Source organism: Eumetopias jubatus, unplaced genomic scaffold (assembly GCF_037043125.1).
Source record: "Eumetopias jubatus isolate StellerSeaLion01/CBP00866 unplaced genomic scaffold, mEumJub1_p1.0 scaffold_15, whole genome shotgun sequence".
Lineage (NCBI taxonomy): Eukaryota > Metazoa > Chordata > Mammalia > Carnivora > Otariidae > Eumetopias > Eumetopias jubatus.
Genome location: NW_028274821.1, coordinates 84,186,106 through 84,206,105, shown reverse-complemented (window position 1 = coordinate 84,206,105; position 20,000 = coordinate 84,186,106). Strand labels below are relative to the sequence as shown.

Below are 20,000 nucleotides of genomic sequence, written 5' to 3'. Positions count from 1 at the left end.
AGGTTTCAGTTCTGCTTCTGCGACCCGGGCTGCGCTGTCGCTCCGGAGGGGCGGCCAGAGGAGGGCTGCCGTGGCCACCGCCCCGGAAGGACTTTCCGACCCTGCGGCCCCGCCGCTTTCGCTGTCCTTCCCTCGGCGGCGGGCTGGGCGCACCGACGGCGTCCCACCCCAAGCTGCCCGAGCTCACCGCCCTGGAATAGGGTGCCGCCGCTCCGCCACCGGACTGGCCCGCAGAGTGAAGGGTCGGGGTGGCTGGGCCCCTGCGTGTGGGACACGCACACCAACAAGCTCTTGTCCTCACACTCAGAAACGCGCACAGACTCTTGCTCAGACACGCCACCCGCAGACGCACCCTCCACGGCCCCCTTTCCAGTCCCGGCGGCCCCACGGCCCACACTGAGGCCATTCCTCTCCTGCCGGTGCCGGGAGGGGAGGGAAGAGAACGGGAGCCAGACCTGGGGAGACCTGGCCGGGCCCGGCGCGGCCAGGAAGGTGACCCCTTTCCCCAACCTGGTCCCGGGAGCCCCGAATAAGCGAGTGGCACGACCACAGCCCGCGCGCCGTGCGTGGTTTCTACCGCCCGAGCCAAGGCTAGAGACGCGCGCGCCGGCAGGGAAAAAAAAAGACCGGAACCGAGAAACCGAGACACAAACACACAGAAGGACAGAGAGAAAGGGGAATCGGGAGGGTCGGAAGGAAAAAAAAAAGAGAGGGGTCAAAGAAAAAAACGAGGAGATGGCATGGGTGGGGAATGTCTTGTAGAGGTGCCAGCTCCCTTGAAACTCAGCCTCCAGCCACATCTTCTTGCTCTGTGCCGCCGGACCTCGCCAGGGAAGGCGGCAGAGCAGCAAAAAGCACAAATAAATTTCTGTACCCTTCTACCTTTCTATTCCAAACCCAGTAGCTAACCTGCCTACTAGAAAAACATGATCCCACTCACCATGCGCCTGTAGCCCAGGCCGCCTGGGGCTACCTACTGGGGGCCGGCCCCATTTGATAAATAGACGCGGCTTTGTTTTGGGGAACCTGGCCTGGACTCCGTTTAGTCTATTTTCAGGGTGGTGAGAGATGAGGGGTGGAAGTTTTAGAGAGCTGGCATCTCTGGTAGAACCTTCAACAAATCTTTAATCTGCTGCCACCGACCTGCCTGTGGCCACTTCACCATTTACTAAATTGGGGGCTGCATTTTCCTCCCAGCTGCACACACGGAGACACATACGTCCATCCATCTTCCAACAAGCAACTTCGTTGGAGCGAACAGGGGACCCCCGCACCCGCTGAATTTTCCTCCCCCAGTCAGCTCAGATTTTTAAAAGATCAAAATAACCCTGCCTTCTTCCCCGCGGCTGCCCTCTCCCCACAGTCCTGGGTTTTTGTTTTGTTTTGTTTTCCACTTGTGCATTAGACTAAGGGGAAAAGGAAGAAGAAAACAAAAATCTCCGAATCTGATTCTGTCGCAAACGAAAGAAAGAAAATAATGGCAAATAAACTTTATCTAGTTCAGAAGCCCGGGGAGTCATAAACCTTTCCCGGCCTTGCAGACGTCGGGCAGATGTTGACGGTTCAATTTGCCGGGCCCCAGAACCTCCGCAGCTGTCCTGAGCGGGGAGGGGCGGGGGGGGGGGAGCCTCTCCTGGAACGGCCCAGGGTTCAAAGATGCCGGAAATGCGAAACGAGCCCTCTACCCTACTCCCCGCGCGAGGCCAGGCCTACTCGGGTCTCATCCCCGGGTGCCGGCTTCCGAGGGTTGCTGCTCTCAAACCAGCCCTCGGAACTCGGAGGAAGGAACCCGGGGAAAACCGAGACCTGGGGGAGGAGGATTGGGCCGGGCTCAGCGACCTGCTCTGGTTCATAAGGGTCCTGGGCCCAAGTTTCCCGAGCCTGCTGCCCTCAGGACATTTCACAGGACCAGGCCAAACACCAGGCCGAGCTCGTGGCCCCCCACCGACCACCACCGCCAGTCCTTTCTCTTGGGACCCTCGCTGCCCTGCCTCCTCAGTTCATCCATCGCCCCAGCTCCCATCCTCAGCCGCGCCAACCCAGAGCCAGTTTCGTGTCGGCTCCACCTTCTTTCTCTGTGCTTGCACTCTCCAACCAGCAAAGTGGGGGAAAGGCCCAAACCAAAAAGCTACCTCTGAAAAATTTCTCAGGGACGAGGCTCTGCACGGGGGTCAGCGAGACTCAAATGCACCTTCGCCTCCCACTCCAGCCAAGTGCGCATGGGCTGGAGCCCAGGAGCCTAATGGCCCTTCTGCCAGGTCATCCGGTGCTTAGGGACTGGGGAATCTAAGGGCTAGAGTATGCAGAGTGATATAGATATCGATACATATCACACTGAGATTCACTCCAGCTCCACGCAGTCGACGCCAGGCACTTTCCCCCAACCCGACGGGGGCGCTCCGTGCGCCTCGCACTCACCAGCGTTGTAGGCCGCCAGATCCGCCCCGGGGCCGGGGCTCTTGCGCTTCCTCGGCCGGCCCTTCTGCACCGTGCCCACGCCATTGTAGTAGGGAAGACCCAGAGGGTTGGCCCCGGCCGCGCCCAGCCCAGCGCTCTTGGCCGCGGCTGCTGCAGCTGCGGCCGCCGCCACGTCGGCATGGTTGAAGTGCGCGGGGTACTCGCCCTGCAGCAGCGCCTCGAAGTGCAAGCGGCAGTAGACCAGGCTGTCCTTCATGCCGAAGTGGTCACCCGTGGTCAACATCTTGTTACACGTGGTGCATGTGAAGCAGTTGAGGTGATAAACCAAGTCCCGAGCACGCATCACCATCTCCGAGGCTGAGATGCCCAGGTGGCAGCGGGCGCAGCGCTGCACAGAGAACCGCCTGTAGGGACCATCGAGGGAGGGACTGTGGGGACACACGGTTGGGTACCCCCCATATCCCTCCTCCAGGTGCCGCTGCTGCCACTGGGGGAAATCTCCTCCTTAAGATGGGAACCAGTCTTAAGTTGGAGGATGGGGCGAAGAGGGAACTAGATTTTGGCCCAGGTCCTGTCCTACCCTGAAATATAGATTCCCTTAACCATATTCATGTCCACAAGGCTTCTACTTTACCCAGAGCCTGGGCAAGCCCCAGGAAAGCCTTTGCTTGGGAACCAGGGCGGGGGGGGGGGGCGCTGCCCACTTACCCTTTCTCATCCTTTACCCCTGCCCTCCACACCAGCGCCTGAGAATCCTACAGACCTTTGTAATTTGGAAGAAACACGGAGATGGGGAAAGAGAGAGGGAGGGAGGAGAGAGAGAAGGGGGGAGAGAGAGAGAGAAAGGGAATATAAACAGACCCTAACCCTAAACGGAGAGAAGAAACCTGGAGCCTGTTAGTGACTCTGGCTCTTTAACCCTTTAGGCTGCTTTCACTCCCAGGTTCACGAAAGACCCGGAAATGCACCCAACTGATCCTCCAGCTCTCCTTCCAACTTTGTCCCACACCAGCCCAGGCTACCTGGGTTTGGGGGCGGGGGGGGGGTGCCTTTTTCTGTTCCATCTGCTTGACCCACAAGAAAGTTCAAAGGGAGAGGGGTGCAAGGCCCCCCCCACACCCAAGCTTATTTCTGTGTCTAAGCTCAAAAGAGGGCCCTTTTCTCTGGGTCGCTATACTTCTCAGACCTTCCCAAGAGTTCCCTCAAATTGCTGTTTAGAAAGGTCGTTACCCAATTTGTACTGGCTTGGAGAAGGGGGGGCTAGGTAGGGAACCCTCCCTTGGGACTGGAGGGAAAGGAGCCGGGCCCAATTGTGTCTGAGGGTCCTGGGGCGCAGGGGGTCCCCGGGTGGGGGGCTACCTGTAGTAGTCTTCCTTGCAGTAGATGCTTCCGTCCTTGCTGAAACAGGTGAGCTCCGACTCCAGGTTGAGCTTGCACTCACAACACTTGAGGCAGCGCATGTGCCACTGCTTGTCCACCGCCAGCAGGTAGTAGCGGTCCGAGATCTTGCCCCCGCAGCCGGCGCAAAGCGCGGCGCGGTCACTGCTGATGGACGGCATGGTCTGCGGAGGGAGGGAGGCGGGAGACCGCGGCGCCTGCGTCAGCCTGCGACTTCCCCGCCGCCGCCGCGGGGAAACGGGCACCCGCAGCTCCCTCGGTTGCTCCCGCCAGCCCTAAACGCCGCCCCCACCGGGGCCGCCAGGGTGTGCGGTGCGCTTCCGCCACCCCCAAAAGGCCCATATTCAGGAGGCTCAGAACCCAGGCCCGCCCACACAGCCCAAGCCGGCCACAGGCCCAGGCCTGGCTGCTGGCCTGGATGGATCTCCCTCCTCAGTTCTCCCCCTGCCTGCCCCCTCTGCCCTTTTCCCAGAAAGGTTTGGGCTGTTTTGAGGGCTGGGGCAGCAGTGGCTACTCCAGTCAAGCCCTCCAAAAGCACCCTCAAAACTGTTTCTCAAAAGAGTCACTCTGCCGGGCCCCAGGAAAAAGGGTGAGATGACCATTAAAAGTCACCCTCTACACAGACACCTCCCGGGAGACGCACAGAGGTCCTGGCCCCGAGCCTCAGTGATCTCTGGATCCTTATGCCAAAGGTTTAAGCCAGGACAGGTCGCAGCCAACCCCTGCCCCTCCACCACCTTGGCCACACTGGCTGGGGCCCTCTTGGGTCCTTGGGAGATGGTGAGCGGAGTGCGGAGGCACCCTCAAAGTCTCTGAGTGCAGGACAGGCGGAGAGTTTGATCGGGAAAGAAGAGCTCAGAAGCTGGAGGCACCGGGGCTGCAGCTCTTCCTTTCCAAGTGGAGAAGCTTCGCTCGCCCTCCCTACCTCCCCAGCCTCTAAAGGTCACTTCTGGGCCCAGCTTGCATAGCGAGTGCTCGCCTGGCCCCCTGGGAGGCCTGAGGTGAGGAACTGGCTATTTGGGGCTGGGCTGGCAAAGCCAGGTGTGGAGATCCAAATGGACGCTCCTTCCACAAGAGCCAGGCCAGAGCCTGAACTGCGAGCCCTGGCCTGGCCAGGTCGGCCGGCCAGGAGGCCAGGGACGTGATCAACGAAAAGCACCGGCCCAGAAGACCTGGACCCTTGGAATTGTGCTGGAGAGGGAACTCCGATCGCCAGGAGGCGGGACGGGAGCGGCCCGCGCCGGCTGAAGCCCTAGTGCTCCCGTTTGGTTCGCCCTTCCCGGCGCCGCCGGCGGCGCCGCCTACAACTACAGCCGAGGGGTGGAGGGGAACGCGGAGCTGGCGACCAGAGAGGGCCCCGGTGTAAGTGAGAAGAGAGCCATCCCGGGACGCGGGTAGGACTTCGCTCCCACTTCGGGAGAAATGCCCTCTTGCACCCTTGGGCTCTGAAATTTCGGTTTAAACCTTGTTTCCCTCCTCCGCCCCAGCAGCCGGGTTTCCCCCGAGCCGGGAGCTACGGGGCCTTGCATCCTGTCCGCGGATCCCCTGCTCCCAGTCCCGTGCGGCACGAAGGACGCTCCCCAAAGTGCCCCCAAACTTCGGAGAGCAGAAGCGCGGAGGGACCCGGCCCCGTCCCAGGTTTCAGCCCCGACCCCGCAGCCGTGCGCCTACCGTCTCCGTGTCGCCGCGGTCGATCGCGGAGCTGATGGCGGGAGCCTCGCTCTTGGCCCTGCGGTCCATCTCGTCGATGACCCCGTGCACCTCGGGGCCCGACAGACTGTGGAACAGCATCGCGGCGGGACCGGCGGGGCCGGGGGCGCGGCTCCTCCGCGGGAGGGCTTGCCCCCCGCCTCAGCTGCCTGGCGCTCCCCGCGCTAACGGGCCCGGTGCATCGCCACCGCGGCCCCGGCCCCGCCCGAGCTCGGCTGCGCCCCCAGGCCGGGCTCCGGGCGCCCGCGGGCCAGGACGCCTCCCGCCGAGGCGCAGGGGCAGCTACATCGCGGGGCGCCTGGGCGGCGGCGCCAAAGCCAGGGTCACAAGGGCACAGGGCGGGGGGGGGCGGGAAGGGGGAAGACGAGGGCAGAGGTCGGCGCCCGCCGCGGGCGCTTTCACGCCGCGGGCATCGCCCGCCCGGCTTCAGCGCCCCGGGCGCAAAGCAGGAGCGCAAACTCTGCCCGAGGCGGCGACGGCTGCGGTCGGGGCTCACTCGGGAACGGCTAGGTGCCCGCGGCGGCCCAGCTGCCTGGACCTCTCCGCTCCCTGGGGTGCGCCCCCAGCCCTAGGCGACCCGCTTGGGCGCTGGGTCGGCGACTGTAGTACGGGTTTCTCCGAAGCCAGCGAGCCGAGCCGAGACACCGAGAGAATTGAAGAGGAGGAGGAGGAGGAGGAAGAGGAGGAGGAGGAGGAGGAGGAGGAGGAGGAGGAGGAGGAGGAGGAGGTGGTGGAGGAGGAGGAGGAGGAGGAGGTGGTGGTGGAGGAGGAGGAGGAGAAAAAGGAGGAGGAGCAGAGTGGGAGGAGGAGCCGCCGGCCTCGGGCCCAGCCGCGCGCAAGGCTCTCCAAGAGCGCGCCGAGCCCAGCCCCGGCTCTGCAGTCCGCGCCAGCCAAGCGTCCGCGCCTTTTCTACAGCCGCGCCTTACATCACGTCCTGCCGCCGCGCCATTGGCCGCTCAGCACCCAGAGCCCTGGCAGCGCGTGCTCCGGGAAGGCGGGAGACCCAAGAGGGAGGGGAGAAGCAGGAGGAGGAGAGGAGCGACGAGATGGTGGGAGCTGGTGGGCAAGGCTGGAGGGAGGGGGCGGGAGGAAGGGAGGGAGGAGGGAGAGCGCGGGGTTTGGAGTTTTTTAAGCTGCGAACAGTTTCCTGAGATTTCTTCGGGATGGAAAATTAAACCCTCTCTCCCCGCCGTCTCCATCCTAAGAAGGCGCAGCCCGAGGATGCTTGACGAGCTCTCAACTCCGGTCTCTCCTCGGCCCAGAGCCACCGCCTCGGGCACCGGCTGGGAAGGCCTGGGAAGGCAGGCCTGGGGCAGAGCTGCGGGAGCCTTCAGCTGCTTCCCGCGGAGCTCGGCCTTCGGCCCAGGCTCCGCGCTGCGGGCTGCGGGCGGCCGCCTAGGCCTCCTGAGGACCCAGCTGAGCCAGAGAGGCTAGAGCCGGCGGGAGCTGTAGGACTCCGGGGGAGGAGGGCCAACCAGCGTAGCCTTGCTCCAAGCAAGCTAGGGCCCACTTAATGGGAGCGTGCAGCTCCTTCTTGCCCCTTCCCTGTCCCTCTAGAGCCTGAAAAAGCGGATGCGAGCATGGCTTTAGGCGCTAGTTAACGCATAAGTTCGAATCCCAGTTCTGTCACTTACATGCAATGTAACCTTAGGCAAGTGACTGAACTCCCTTTAGACTGTTTTTGATCTTTTCATTGAGGGACGAGAAGGCCCCCTCCACACAGGTAATGAACAAAAGAGATCATGGATTTTAAAGTACCTGGAACGTCGTAGGCACTAACCAAATTCCCTCATCACTCCCTCTTTTCCCTCTCCATCTCCTCCTATTAAAAACTTTCCCACTCCGGCATACATTGGGTATCACTGAGGTCCTTAAAGACCGCAGGCCCATCCTCTGCTGTTTGCATCGTGCCACAGACCCAGCTGTTGACAGGCGTCCACCCTGCTGCCTGGCTGTACCACTTCGCCAAGGATCAACAACCCCGCCTGTGGGGAAATCTCAGCTGCCACCCCAGCCCCCAGACTTCAGGCTTAACCTAGAGTCTCTTGGGGACACAAGCATGATACCTAGTATGTGGTGAAGCAGGATTAAGGAAATAAAAAAGTGACTGTGGAGAAAAACTGAATGAGCCAAGTCAGTAACAGGAGTCCCATTTCCTGGGTCTGCTTTGGAGGTGGGTCAGTCTGAAGGGACTTGCTTGCCAAAAGGAGGCAAGGGGTGGCTACCTTCTACCTACTGTGCAAAACTTTCAAACATAAACATATGTGTGTGTGTAATGCCCGAGCACATGCATGCGTGTTCATGTGTGCAAACGCACATGTTCTTCTCTGTTGGCAAAAACACGGCCAGCAAGGATGTAGGACTAGGATCTACACAGGCACATCGACTGTAAGTGTCCAGCGCCAGGCAGGAGCATGCAGTCGTAAAGGCGTAAATTGCATGTTATACATACAATTGCATGTTGAGACAATACTACCTAAATCCCTGCGTGCGCTTCTCCCCGGCCATGTTTTGCGTATTTGAAAAAACTCTTGAAGTTACAAGTACGTGTGTACACGCTGCACATGCACAGATGCCCCAACGTGAGGGAAGGACCATAAACCCAAAGACGCGCGCCTCCGCGTGTGTTCACACAGACGTGTGCTTTGGCGCCTGCACACGGCCCGCGCCCAGGCACGCGGACGCCTACACGTATACACAGGCATGTTTTACTGACGCATCTGGGGCACTTTCTTTCAAAGAAAGTAAGGAATGAAAATCTAATCTGGGAGTCACCGGGGTTCATCTGGAGGTCGCCCAAAGGGTAGAAAAAAATTGTAACAACGCTGGAGAGTTTGTCCTTGGTGCAGCTCCGCGCCTAGGCTAGATGGATACAATACGTTTTCGAGAACTCGAGTGGCTGATTTAGGAGGTGGGGGGCGGGTGGGGGAGGAGGTGCACTCGATAACTCTTGCCGCGGGGCTTCTCAAGAAACACGGAAACACACCCTGCGGCTCTCCACTCCCCCCACATATGTAAGCACACGATTTCGTCGCCACTCTGACCTGCAGTCCACGCCCATCGCTGACCGACCCCAAATTCCCTGGCAGTCACGATTCCCGCCCGGTGCGCCCGCCTTTGCAGCCCTCCGTGTCAGGCTGGGACGCGCCCGGGTCTGCTAGAGGCTCAAACGCGTCTCCCGCCGCGGGGCGGGATCTGGGTGCCCTGGCCCTGGGCTCGGAGGCGGGTAACTTTGCTAATCTTCCCCAGAGGCGGGGGCGGGGGGGGGGGGACGTCGCACAACCGCTGAGCCCTGTCCACGAAGACTAAACAAGGAAAGGAACAGGCTGTAAACACACATCCTGACACGTGAGTGACATTTACACGGTGCGAGAAGCCGCAGCGGAGGGGAAGGCAGGAGGTTGGGGGAGCAGGCACCCGCAGGTAAAAGTAATATTCCGAGGCGTCGGAAACGGCGGCCCCTCGACGCCCCTCCCCCAGATAGGGAGAAAGAATCCCTAAGTCCCTAGAACCTGCCTTTTGTGGGAGGTGACAGGTGAACGGAATTCAGGTCTGGCTACTCTCGCCGCTGCCTACCTCCCCACCATCTGCTTCCTCGCAGACAAGCAGACCCGGCGCATAATGAGGTAGCAGCCTCCAGCCGGCCACCGTGACTAACTCAGAACAAAAGCGCTCCCTCCACGCCTCTTCCAACAAAGGGGCCACCAGCCCCGGCGCTCCCCGAAGGCTGCGGGGCTCCCGGCTGCCGGCTGCGGAGCTGCCGCGCGCGAACTTCCCGGGGCTCCCGGGGCTGCCGGCGCCACGGAGCCTGGGCCGCGGAGGGAGGAAGCACATGCGGCCCAGAGAAAGTGAGGCCGGGTGGGGTGGGGGAAGAGGGGGGCGGGAGCCGGGGAGCCGGGGAGCCGCGGAAGGAGGGTGATTGATCAGTGCGCCGTTCCCGGCGCTCTGTCCCGTTATTAGAGGCGGCCAAAGCAGGGCCACGCAATAACCTCCGAATCGCCAACTAATTGACGCTGCAGGCAACTACTTCATTGTGCGCGCTGGTTTTATGTCTTCATAGCCGGTGATTGACAAGGTGTAATTAGTCATCTCACTCGGTGATAAACATGGGCACCCTCCTCCCGCGGCATCAGGCCGTGTGTACCAGCAGAGGAAGCGATAGTTGACGCTGATATACCATTAAATCAAAATGAAGACGTTCAGAAGTGTGTGTTTGCTGTGACGCTCTGATGGTTTATTTCTCAAATACGGCACCAACAGATTTACTTGATTTGCAAGTTAACTACAACATTAACTGGTTTTATTTATTTTGCCTCTTCTTTCCTCTTCCTAGGCAGGGATGTTGCTCTTGGAGAATGTGAAGACAGTTTGCTTCTTGACAAGCGAGCGAGCGGGCGCCCAGATTTTTGCAGCCTCTCCGAGTCTCCCCCGAGGGAAAGGCGGGCAGAGAAAACGCCGGATTTGGGAGTCACTAGGGAAGGATTCCGTGCAGAGGGAGCCGCCCTCTTGGGCCCCGGACAGGCCGCCCAGGGTCCCCCCTTTGGGCACTGCCAATGGAGGACCTGAACTCTGAGGATGGTGTCCGGGATTGGGGTCGGGAAAGCCTCGGGGATAATAACTGCAAATAAAAAAGAGGCAAAAACAATTTCTTCTCTGCCTTGAAGCAGAAAGGACTGCATTCTTAAAGCTGCTGGTTGCAGTCACAAGGCCAGTTGCCTGCCTCCGTTGCCTGGGTAAAGGGTAATGTCGCCGGTTTTTCCAGTGGCACCATGCAGCAAATTATATTCCTTGCTCCCCAAAGTGGGTCCTGCTTAGGGAGGCGTGTATGTGTGTGTGTGTCCATCCACAGGGAGGCTGCTACTAGAAGTGCTGGCTACTCAATCCAGAAACCTGAAGGTTTAAATTTTAAAAGGAGAGGGAGCATTGCTGGTTGGGATCTCTGGGATTGCTACAGTGTGTCTTGACCCTAATTCTGGTTAGAGAATGGCAGGGACTGAACAAAGCCACCAACATCTGAAAGTCCACATCGAGGATATCACACTGCCCCCCCCCCCAGCTCCCCCCAGTGGGATCGGCTTCCTGCACTTTTCCCTTCTCTCTAACCTCTGCCTCTTGTTGGTACTGCAGAGGAATGGTGATTCCTTGCCACTGCGCAGGAATGTGGGGTTGTGGACATCTTCAATTAAAGATGGGGTGAGGCCACGTCACAGGGATGGCAGAAAAGCCCCTGTATCTTCAACAAGAATCCCCCCACCCTTCCCAGGCCTGTGGGTCTCCTTCAGCAAAGAGGTGGAGTGTTTTATATTGATGTGAGAGGCTGTCAGCAGCAAATCAGCTCAGGCATGGCTCCCTCTTTATAAAATCAGCTCATTGCCTTGGTCACACCTTACAGAAAATCTGGTGGTCACCACTATCAATAATAAAAATTAGTGGGGCCTTAGCTGTTTCCAAGAAGAAGCCCATGTCTGTGGATAGATAAATGCCCGTCTCAGGCAGAGCAAAGCCCAATTCCTCCTCCCCTTCTCCCTCCAGCCATCTGAACAATTCCGAAACCGCCTCCCTGGGCGTCAGCTGAGCAGGTTGGGGAACTAACCAGGGCCCTCTCTCTAGGGCCCTGTTAAATGCACAGAACTTAAAATGAAACACGAAGTGTGAATTTCAGGTTTGAACATGATGCATCAGGAAACGTGAAGGTTGGCAGCCCTTTTCCTCCCTCCTGCATTTCGGTAGGCAGGTATTAATATTGTATTAAATGTTATGAGGAAGTAAGGGCTGCAGAGAGGAATGTGCTCAGATGCAATTTTGTCAAGGTTTTTATCTGTGATTATGATTCCAGATGTAGAAACTCCCGGAGGAGGGAAATGAGGGGCTGCTGGCGTGTGACATGTGTTTTAAGGTGTTTGGCAGTGTTTCTCAAAGTGGTGACAAAATGTTCAATTTTATTACAGCGAATCGGTAAAAGAAATATGAATACTAGGTCAGAGATTGTTCACCTCAGCCAAAGGATTTACCATTATTGATTTGGGTGGGGAAAGTTTGTATCTGGGTCCTGCTTAAATCACATGGTCAACAATGCAAATCTGTCGTATCAGATTATTCTCAAAGAACAATTGTAACAAAATACACAATAGCAGATTGTATCTCCCCCACCTACTAATTTCCATGCAAAGATGTAAATTGCCTTGGAAGCGCAGGGCGCGTGTGCGTGCCCATGTGCGCGCCCATGTGCGCGTGCACACGTGTGCACGCACATACGCACATACATACACAGTAAATATTGCAACAAGATGGTCAATTTTTTTTCCGGCCGGTATAACTACAGCCATTCCTTGAGGGTAATTTCTTTTTAATCTAACCCAGAATACTACCCAGTCCTACAAGGGCCATTTTGCTAATCTCCCTGCCTTTTAGGTTGAAGCACAAATAACAGCAATAAATTTCTTCACACAGGGAACCACATTTTGCTGAAAGGAAAATCAAGAGGATTTTGTGTGAAAAAAGGGGGATGGGGGAGGAAGCAGCTGAACTCTTGACTAGCTGACAAATCCTGTATCTACATGCACTTGAGACTGGAAATATTTCCTACCACAGTCTTTCTGTATTTGGAGACATCTCTGCCACCCCTCTCTGACAGCAGGACACCCCTAAACTCTTTCTAAGCAAAGGTTTCCTCATAAACCTTTTATGAGCTCCACATACACTAATCGACACGGGTGCCCAGCCAGCGCTGACCAGACTGCGGATGGGTTTGGTAAACATTTCCACAGAACAAAAAAGGGGGGTTTGGGGCTAAAGATGCTAGACTTGGCTCGTCCTTGAGTCCCCAGTCATAGGACGAGAGTCTCTATACACTGTAGCCACTGCTGTATAGGTCACCCCATCTCTCGCAGACCCAGTACATTTCTCAGCCCAGTTCGTGAAGAAACTCACAGATATTCAGCCTCAGCCTTTCCTTAATTCAGGCTAGAGAAGGCTGATTTTGGCTTTCTAGGCATTGGCACTACTTTACCATCACAAAACATTCTAGGCTCCTAGCACAAAATGCACCTTTCTTGGAAGTAAGAAGCCTCCTTTCCTGTGAGGTTGATGTAGGACATGGTACATTTCTGAGGGGAACAGTGAGGTTGCAGGGGAGGGAAAATGCTCATCATGGCTATTTCCCGCAGGACCCTTTCCCTACCCCAGCCCAACTTTCCATTGGCCCCATTAGCAAATCTCTTGCTATTTGGGAAGCTGGCATCGTCTCTTTAGGTGAGGAACAGTCATTTCCCACATATGTTTCCGCTGAAGCCCAGCCCCTCATGCCCCCCCCAATTTTTATTCTTCCATTAATTAAAAGAACTAATGTCCCATCGATTATCTTTGCGTGAATGAAAATCATTATGGCCCCTTGCAGGTATATGGGAAATTCTGTTTGCTTAAGTATTCACCCTTTGATTTCCAATAGACTCATTTTCTCAGGCATAAAGAAATTCAAACAAAACAAATACAAAAACAAAATCTCCTGACACTTTGCAATAAAGCACGAAGACTGGTAGTAATGAGCTTGTGCTGATCCCTTGCAAAGAAGTGTTCAGATGGCCCCGTTTTAGAGCTGAATTATACTATCTGGTAAAGGATTCTAGACAGTTAAGGCAAACATTGATAGGTCACCAGACCCAGGTTTTGAATTTATGCTTGCGTTGAGTCAGATGAGCTCACCCAAATTTACTTTTACACTGCCGTGTCAGTCCTCGAAAGTAAAAAAGGCAGGGGACAATCAGCTCTATTTGGAATTTCCCAGCTAGCTGGCCATTTCAGCTTGCATCTCCATTTCTGGGGGCTGCCATAATTAGAGCAATCTATTTTGCATTTACTTCTCTTTGCAAGCACTACATTATTCACTCTTTCCTGTGCTTATTAAACAGTGCCACCTGCACCAAATTCAACAAAGCTCTTCCATCAGTCAACCCAGCTAAGGATCCCAGACCATATATTATCATTAATTGAAGCTCAATTGAATAGTTGACGATAGAGGCATGAGTAAAGCAACACATTTTCTAGAACCTGTTTATAAAAATGTTTTAAGCAACCTCTCCCAACCCCCCCAACCCCCTCACACATTTATTCCCCAAATTGTTATCTTTTACAAACTCATTTCATTCTCTCTGTACAGTAATTCAAGTAGCAATTAGCAAGTCTTTTAATTAATGAACTATTCCCTGTAAGTCACCAAGGTGCCTCCGGTACAAACGTCTTCCTTCATAAGGTACTAGCAAATGCAGTCAATATTTTGTCACCCAAAGCCTTCGAAGCTGACCACCTCGATTGTCCTAATGCTATAAAAAGGATCCGAAGAGCCAGAGACGAGGCTGGGAGGCAGAAGACAATTTTCGGTGAACTAACCATGGATAGTCTGAATCCAGAGAGAGGGAGTGGCAGAAGGAAGGGGACCATCAGAGAGAGGAGAGGCAGAAAATGCATGTAGGTAGATATCAGTGGTTAAAGAAAAGCACAGAAAGTTTCTAGCAAAGAGAGGACCACCTGGGCTCCAGCTATGTTATAACAAACTCTCCATCTAAATGCTGATGATTTACACATTTTTAAGAGCCTCAAACCTCACTGTGTCTTGTTCTTTAAAAAGCTTCCTGCTTTGTTCAAAATACTGCTTATCTTTGGCATTGTCAACAGCTCTGCATCTGGGAGAGATTAATTAAGTGATAGGTCAGACACAATGAGGTGAAAGGGCATGTCCACCCAATCAGGACTGATTCATCCATTTCTTGGTGGATCAACTTTTTTTGAGGGATGCCAATTTCAGTTCTATTTCTAGAGAGGATTTATCAATAGGAATGCCTGAGCTCCCCCAGTGAGGGGCTCTTAGGTAGAAAAGATTTTTCTGCAGATAGAAAAATCTAAAATCTACACTCTGTCTTTTTAAGATGTGAAACCAAAACGTAACTATAAATTGTATGCTTAAGTTTCACCGATCTGGGTGAAGGCTGATTTTCTTGAACATGATCCTTCTATAAAATAGCTAATTAAATGATTACAAATAAGATTGCCAAGCAACTCAATAAAAAAAATTAAAAGTTTTCTCTCTCTCCCCACCTTCCCAACTATTTCTTATTACCCCTTTCTTCCAAAGTCCACTTTTAATTTCTAGGCAGCAAAATGAGAGAAAGAGATGTGAAAAACAGTAGAAGAGGAGGAGAAGGAGGAGAGGGAAAGAATGAAGGAAAAAGAGGTTTTCTAGGTGTCAACTGAATTTTTCCAGACCAATTAGAGGTTATCTTTAAATCTCCATTCCCCCCCTCGCCTCCACACCTTTCTAAATAGATCTTTAGATTAGCGAGAAATTAGTTAATTGGGAAAGGCCTTGTGGCCAGTTCACCCTGTCTCTAACCAGAAGGGTTTTAAGGACCTTAGACTCCACTCCCAGAAATGACATTCTCCCCATCTCTTTAGAAGCACGTCAGTCTGGGGCAAAATTGTGGCTGCCCGTGTGTGTGTGTGTGTGTGTGTGTGTGTGTGTGTGTGTGTGTGTGTGTGTGTGTGTGTGTGTGACAGAGAGACAGACAGACAGAGAGACAGAGACAGACAGGGAAGTAAACTCCCAGTCTGTGAATAAGGCTCAAATAAAGTGACTGTTTTGGGCAGACCCCAAACAAAACACTTGGAATATTTTTACCCTATTTGTGAACACCCTTGCAAATGAAGGTCACCTTTTCCAAGGTATTTGGGGGGGAGGTAAACAATGGTTTGTAATTTTTTTTTGTAACTGACTAGCTATTTCTGCTTCTCCAAAGAAACGTAAAATGTCAGTTTCTTAACTATCCAATTCTTTAAATCATCTGGGATCCATCTATATTTATAAAACTGAGCAGAAATACTTAACAGCCTGATCAATAGCCATTGACCGTCAGTGCACCTCACACCCTAACATGCACAGCTTGATCATGTATATTTGATCATCAAAAAATTCAAAGCATCTTGCAGCAGTGTATCAAGCTTCCCATAAAATAGCCTGCCTTTTTCTGTGGTCTTGAAAAGAGTGTGAGCTTCTCTCTTCTGCATTCATATATCCATCCATCTATTTACACACACACACACACACCCCTCCCTTCTGGAGAATTTATTGCTCATATATTTGATGAAGAACAAGGTAATTAACTGCAAGCCTGTACATCTGGGCAGCACTTCATATCCATTGCAATAATAAAACACTTTTTCCCCATTTTAGCAGAAGAAAGGCTAGTCCTGCCCACAGATTCAGAGGACCCCAGAGTCTCTGTCTGCAAAGCCTCCTTGTTATAAATCCTGCCTCCCTCTTAAGTGATGGCACGCACAATTGCACCAAGGGGCACTAAGTTTATCTGTGCAAAAGCATCACTGGAAAACCTTGCCCCTTCTCAGAGCTTCAGCATCAACTTGTCAGGGTTTGAAATAGACATGGCTGGCTCCTCTGTCCTCCGTCTGCTTGGCAGTAAACAGGGACAAAAGTCCAAAGGGTTTGTCCTGCAAAGGGCCACAAGTAGAGGAGGTGTATTTTGGGATCTCAAAAGGCTGATGTCCTGAGCATGTGCTACTAAGCTCCAGTACCCCAAAAAAGACCTGGCTCTGCAGACTTTTCTGATATTCAGGAGTCAGAAGCCTGGTTCTAAGTTTCTCCATAAGGTATGCTGGATCTGTCCAAACTGCTCCAAGGGTTCAGCCAAGGAATACCAGCTGGCAAGCCTGCTCCAAGGCCCCAGCACAGTCATTCTAACCCCAAACCCCACAGATCACCCTCCCCCTCCCCCAACCCATGAAACAGATTACCTGCAGAACCTCCCATTTCGGGAGTCCCCTGCTCTGTATTCCGAACTGTGCCCAGGACCAATTTCTCGGGGCCCTTCCTTCTAAAAGCAGCAGCATCTGGGCTGAGGCTCCCTCCTTTATATGGGGGGGAGACTTCATATGATAATACGTGTAATATGATATGGAATGGCAGAATGCATGACAGTTGCCCATAATACGGAGAAGTCAGTCAAAGGACAGAGGGGACATTTGGATAATTACCATCCATTGGCTAGTCAATCACGCGAACAGAGAGAAACTGCACAAAACCCACAATGGAGTTGGGAAACAAAAGAGACCCGAGCCAGACTCAGGATTAACCGGTCTAAAGCGATCTAAATGCTTTTGTATCTGAAGAACTGAGGCTCCCCGGTTGCCCCCCCTTCCCAATCCCAGGGAACTAATTGCGGGGATCAGAGTTAAAGCTCTCTCTCTCCTTTCCCCCATTCTCTTTGTAGACTGCTCACCACGCAGAAAAAAAAAATGATTTCTCTCTCTGTGTTCATTAAACTATTTTAAAGTTAAAGGGATGGGGGAGGGAGGCTCAATGTGGCCCCTCATCCCAGAAGCTGCGATTCTTCAGCCTTCGAAGGGGCTGGGACAGTCTCCTTGCCCCCAATTCTTTGTTCCGGGGTAAAGTCTTCCCTCCTTGCCCCTGGAAACAAATGCCCCATCCACCTGGGAAGCTGCCCTTTGCCTAGAGGCTAACATGGATTGCTGGTACCCTGCTTTGGGTGATGAGTCCCCATAACTGGCCCCTGCACCAGAAAAAAACACAAGGTCCACCCCCTCCTTGAAACCTCAAATTGAGTCTGCACACTCAGAATTAAGTGGGGGTAAAGAGGTGACAGAGAAGGGGGTCCAGCCTCCAAAATGGGAGAGTGAGACAGAAGATGGTTGAAAATTGGGAGGAGAAAGAACTTCCTTCTAAACTGGGGAGGGAGAAAGAGGAAGAAAATCCTTTTAAATTGGAGCAGGGAGAGAATACGCTTAATTGGGGCAAGAAATGAGAAGAGCCTCTTTTTGCCAAAGAGAGGCAGAGAGTTGAGTCTTCAAAAGAGACACAGGAAAATGGTCCCATAAATTTCTAGAGACTTAGAGATGAAGGCGAGAGAGGAAGGGAATTCTTTAAAGCTGAACGACAAGGACAGATATCTCTGTCCCTGAGAGCAAGACCCCCGGGTCCCAGGACCGACAGTAGGGTAACTACCTCACCCACTTCCCACCAGGTCCTCCCTATGCAATTCTAACTCGCCCAAAGCCCTCCCGGCCCCGGCGGGGCTCTCTCGCGTCCCCGGCTCGGTGGCAGCGGCGGTCCCCGGTCCGAGTCCGCGGGTGCCCGGTGGGCCCCTGCGCGCGCCCCCGCCCCGCGCCGCCCCCAAAGCCCCTGGGGCGAGCCTCGGAGCCTCCTTACCTTTCCGAGTCCTCCGCAGCGGGTGTGGCCGGCTCTGCGGGCGGCCCCGGGCCGGGGCCGGGGGGCGGGAGGCGGGAGCGCCGGGCTGGGGGGGAGCGGCAGGGTGAGGACTGGGGGGGCTGGCACTGTGCCCGGGGGGGACGAGGGGGCAGTTGGCAGCCCCGGGGCCTGGGGACGAGCCCGGCCCAGCCGGAGGAGATGCGAAATGGGGGCGGGGGAGGGCCGGGGAGGGGCGCCGGGGCCCGGGCCGGGGGGCGGGGGGCTCCCTCCTCGGGGCCGCGGGGCGCTCCAGCCTGCGGAACCGGCCCGGGAGCCGGCCGAAGCGCGGGGAGGGAGGCCCCGGCGCCCGGGCAGCCAAGGACCCGGCGCGCGGTTCCGAGGGGCTGTTTTGTCGCCTCGGCTGACAAGTCAATCAGGACCCGCCGAGCCGAGGGACTGCCACCGTCTCTGCGGCGCTCGCGGCTCCCCGACCGGCCCCGCGCCGCCAGCTGCCGGCCGCCTGGAGTCGGCGCGGGCCGCGCGTCTCCGGCGGGGTTGCGGTCATTAGGCTGCGGGCGCGTGCGGCCGAGGGCGGGGGCGGCGGCGCCCGGAGGAGGAGGCCCCGCCGCGCACCCTCCCGGGCCTCCCCCACCCCCGCCCGCCGCCGTCCCGCGCCCGCTCCGCGAGCTCTTCGCCCCCCACGCCCCGGTCACTGTCACTAGCTCTGGCTGTTGGATCTGTCCGTCTCTGCCGGCCTCCCTCTGTCTCTCTTCATCTCCCGGTCTCTGTCGCGTTTCTCTGTCTGCTCTCCTCGCTCGGTCTCTCACTGGGTCCCCGGCTCTCTTGCTCACTGCGCTTCTCTTTTTCTCTTTGGATCCTGGTGCTGACTGTCTTTCTTAGCCCTCTCTCCTCGGCCGCTCTCACCATCTTCTCCCTCTCTTATTTCTTTCTACCTCCCCTCACTCTCCACCCCTTTCTCCCTTTGCTTAGGAGGACTCGCTGTCCCTCCCTCTATCCCTTCTTGGAAGGGCAGCCCGGGAATGGAGCTTAAGTCCTTTCTCCGCTGAGACCTCGGACAAGTCACTTCCTCCCGGCTGCAGTTTCCTTATCTCTGAAAGGCGTTAAGCCGCTCTTGGTGGTGAGGTTGGGAGGGGCACTGGAGGGGGCCCGCAGGAGGTGCTCAATGACCCTGGTTTGCCCCCTCGGAGTTTATCCTTACTCCTTACTTGAAGCCACTGTGGTAGCTCCCCAGAACCCGGGCTCCCCGGGTACCAGTGTGCCCCGTAAAACCCTTGTCACCAGCCTTGGGGGCCAAGACAAGCACCAGAAAGCCAGTTCAGCAGCGAAAGCCAAGGGCTTTCTGGGGTTCCCTAAGCCCCTCCTGAGAAGCGTCTGTGCCACCTCCCTGGACCTCTCCAGAGCTGGATCCGACATCTCAGGAATCTGCTGGTTCCTCACTCACTGACACCAAGCAGAGGGGCAGTGTTCTCCCCTGTCCTTAGACCCAAGCAGGAGAAAGTCTATTCCTCCCGCCTTCACACACACACACACACCCCCCGTGAATGGCTTTTATGCTCCAAAGATGCTTCCTGGATGGAGTGTGGCTTCAGACTCAGACAGATGAGGGGGTCAAGACCACTTACCTGGTGCAAGGCTTTAGGCTAGTCACACCCATCTAAGGTTCAGTGTCCTCATCTGCAAATGGGAACAATAACCACCTCCTTTTTAGCATTATTTTAGGATTACCCATAGTATGCATAAAGTGCCCTGCCTATAGAAGGTTACCCATTCTGTTCAGCTTTTATTCAACAAATACTTATTAAGTGTTTTTGCTTGGCACCGAGGATGCAGCAATTCACAAGGCAGGTGTGGTCTCTGCCTTCATGCAATTTGCAGTCTAGCTGGGGAGACAGACTGTGAACAGCAACTCCATAATTATTTCATGACAGTTGTACAAGTGCCATGGGAGAATAGGGAGTAAGACCTAAGATCCAGGGAAACTGGCCTGGGCTAGGGGCTCAGGAAGGGCTTTCTCAAGGTGACATAGAAGCTGAGACCTGAAGTCAGGAGTGGTGCCAGGGTTGCAGGTGGTGGGAAGTGGGAAGGAGCTGCTAAAGGGAGACTGTTCTTGGCAGAGTGTCCAACATGTGCCAAGGCTGGGAGGCATCAAGGAGCCTGGCCAGTAGGAAGGCCAGTGTGGCTCGACCAGGAAGAAGGAGGGGGATGAGGCTGGAAGGGTGGGCAGGGCCAGACATGGCGGGCA

General features: G+C 55.3%; 1 protein-coding gene across 3 annotated transcripts in view; it reads right to left on the bottom strand.

The window, feature by feature from the left end:
- Positions 1-16,518, bottom strand: part of LHX2 (LIM homeobox 2) — a 29,715-nt gene extending 13,197 nt beyond the window's left edge. Inside the window, exons 1-3 of one of the 3 annotated variants that reach the window (XM_088018939.1) lie at positions 16,327-16,518; positions 3,778-3,980; positions 2,419-2,822 (exon numbers count right to left, since the gene is read on the bottom strand). In XM_088018939.1, the coding sequence (XP_087875065.1) occupies positions 2,419-2,822; positions 3,778-3,980; positions 16,327-16,518 (799 nt within the window). Of the gene's footprint in view, positions 1-2,414; positions 2,823-3,777; positions 3,981-5,487; positions 5,608-16,326 lie in introns of those variants that run through there. The other 2 variants (XM_028107963.2, XM_028107962.2) reach the window with 2 other exon arrangements.
- Between the last annotated feature and the right edge of the window lie 3,482 nt (positions 16,519-20,000).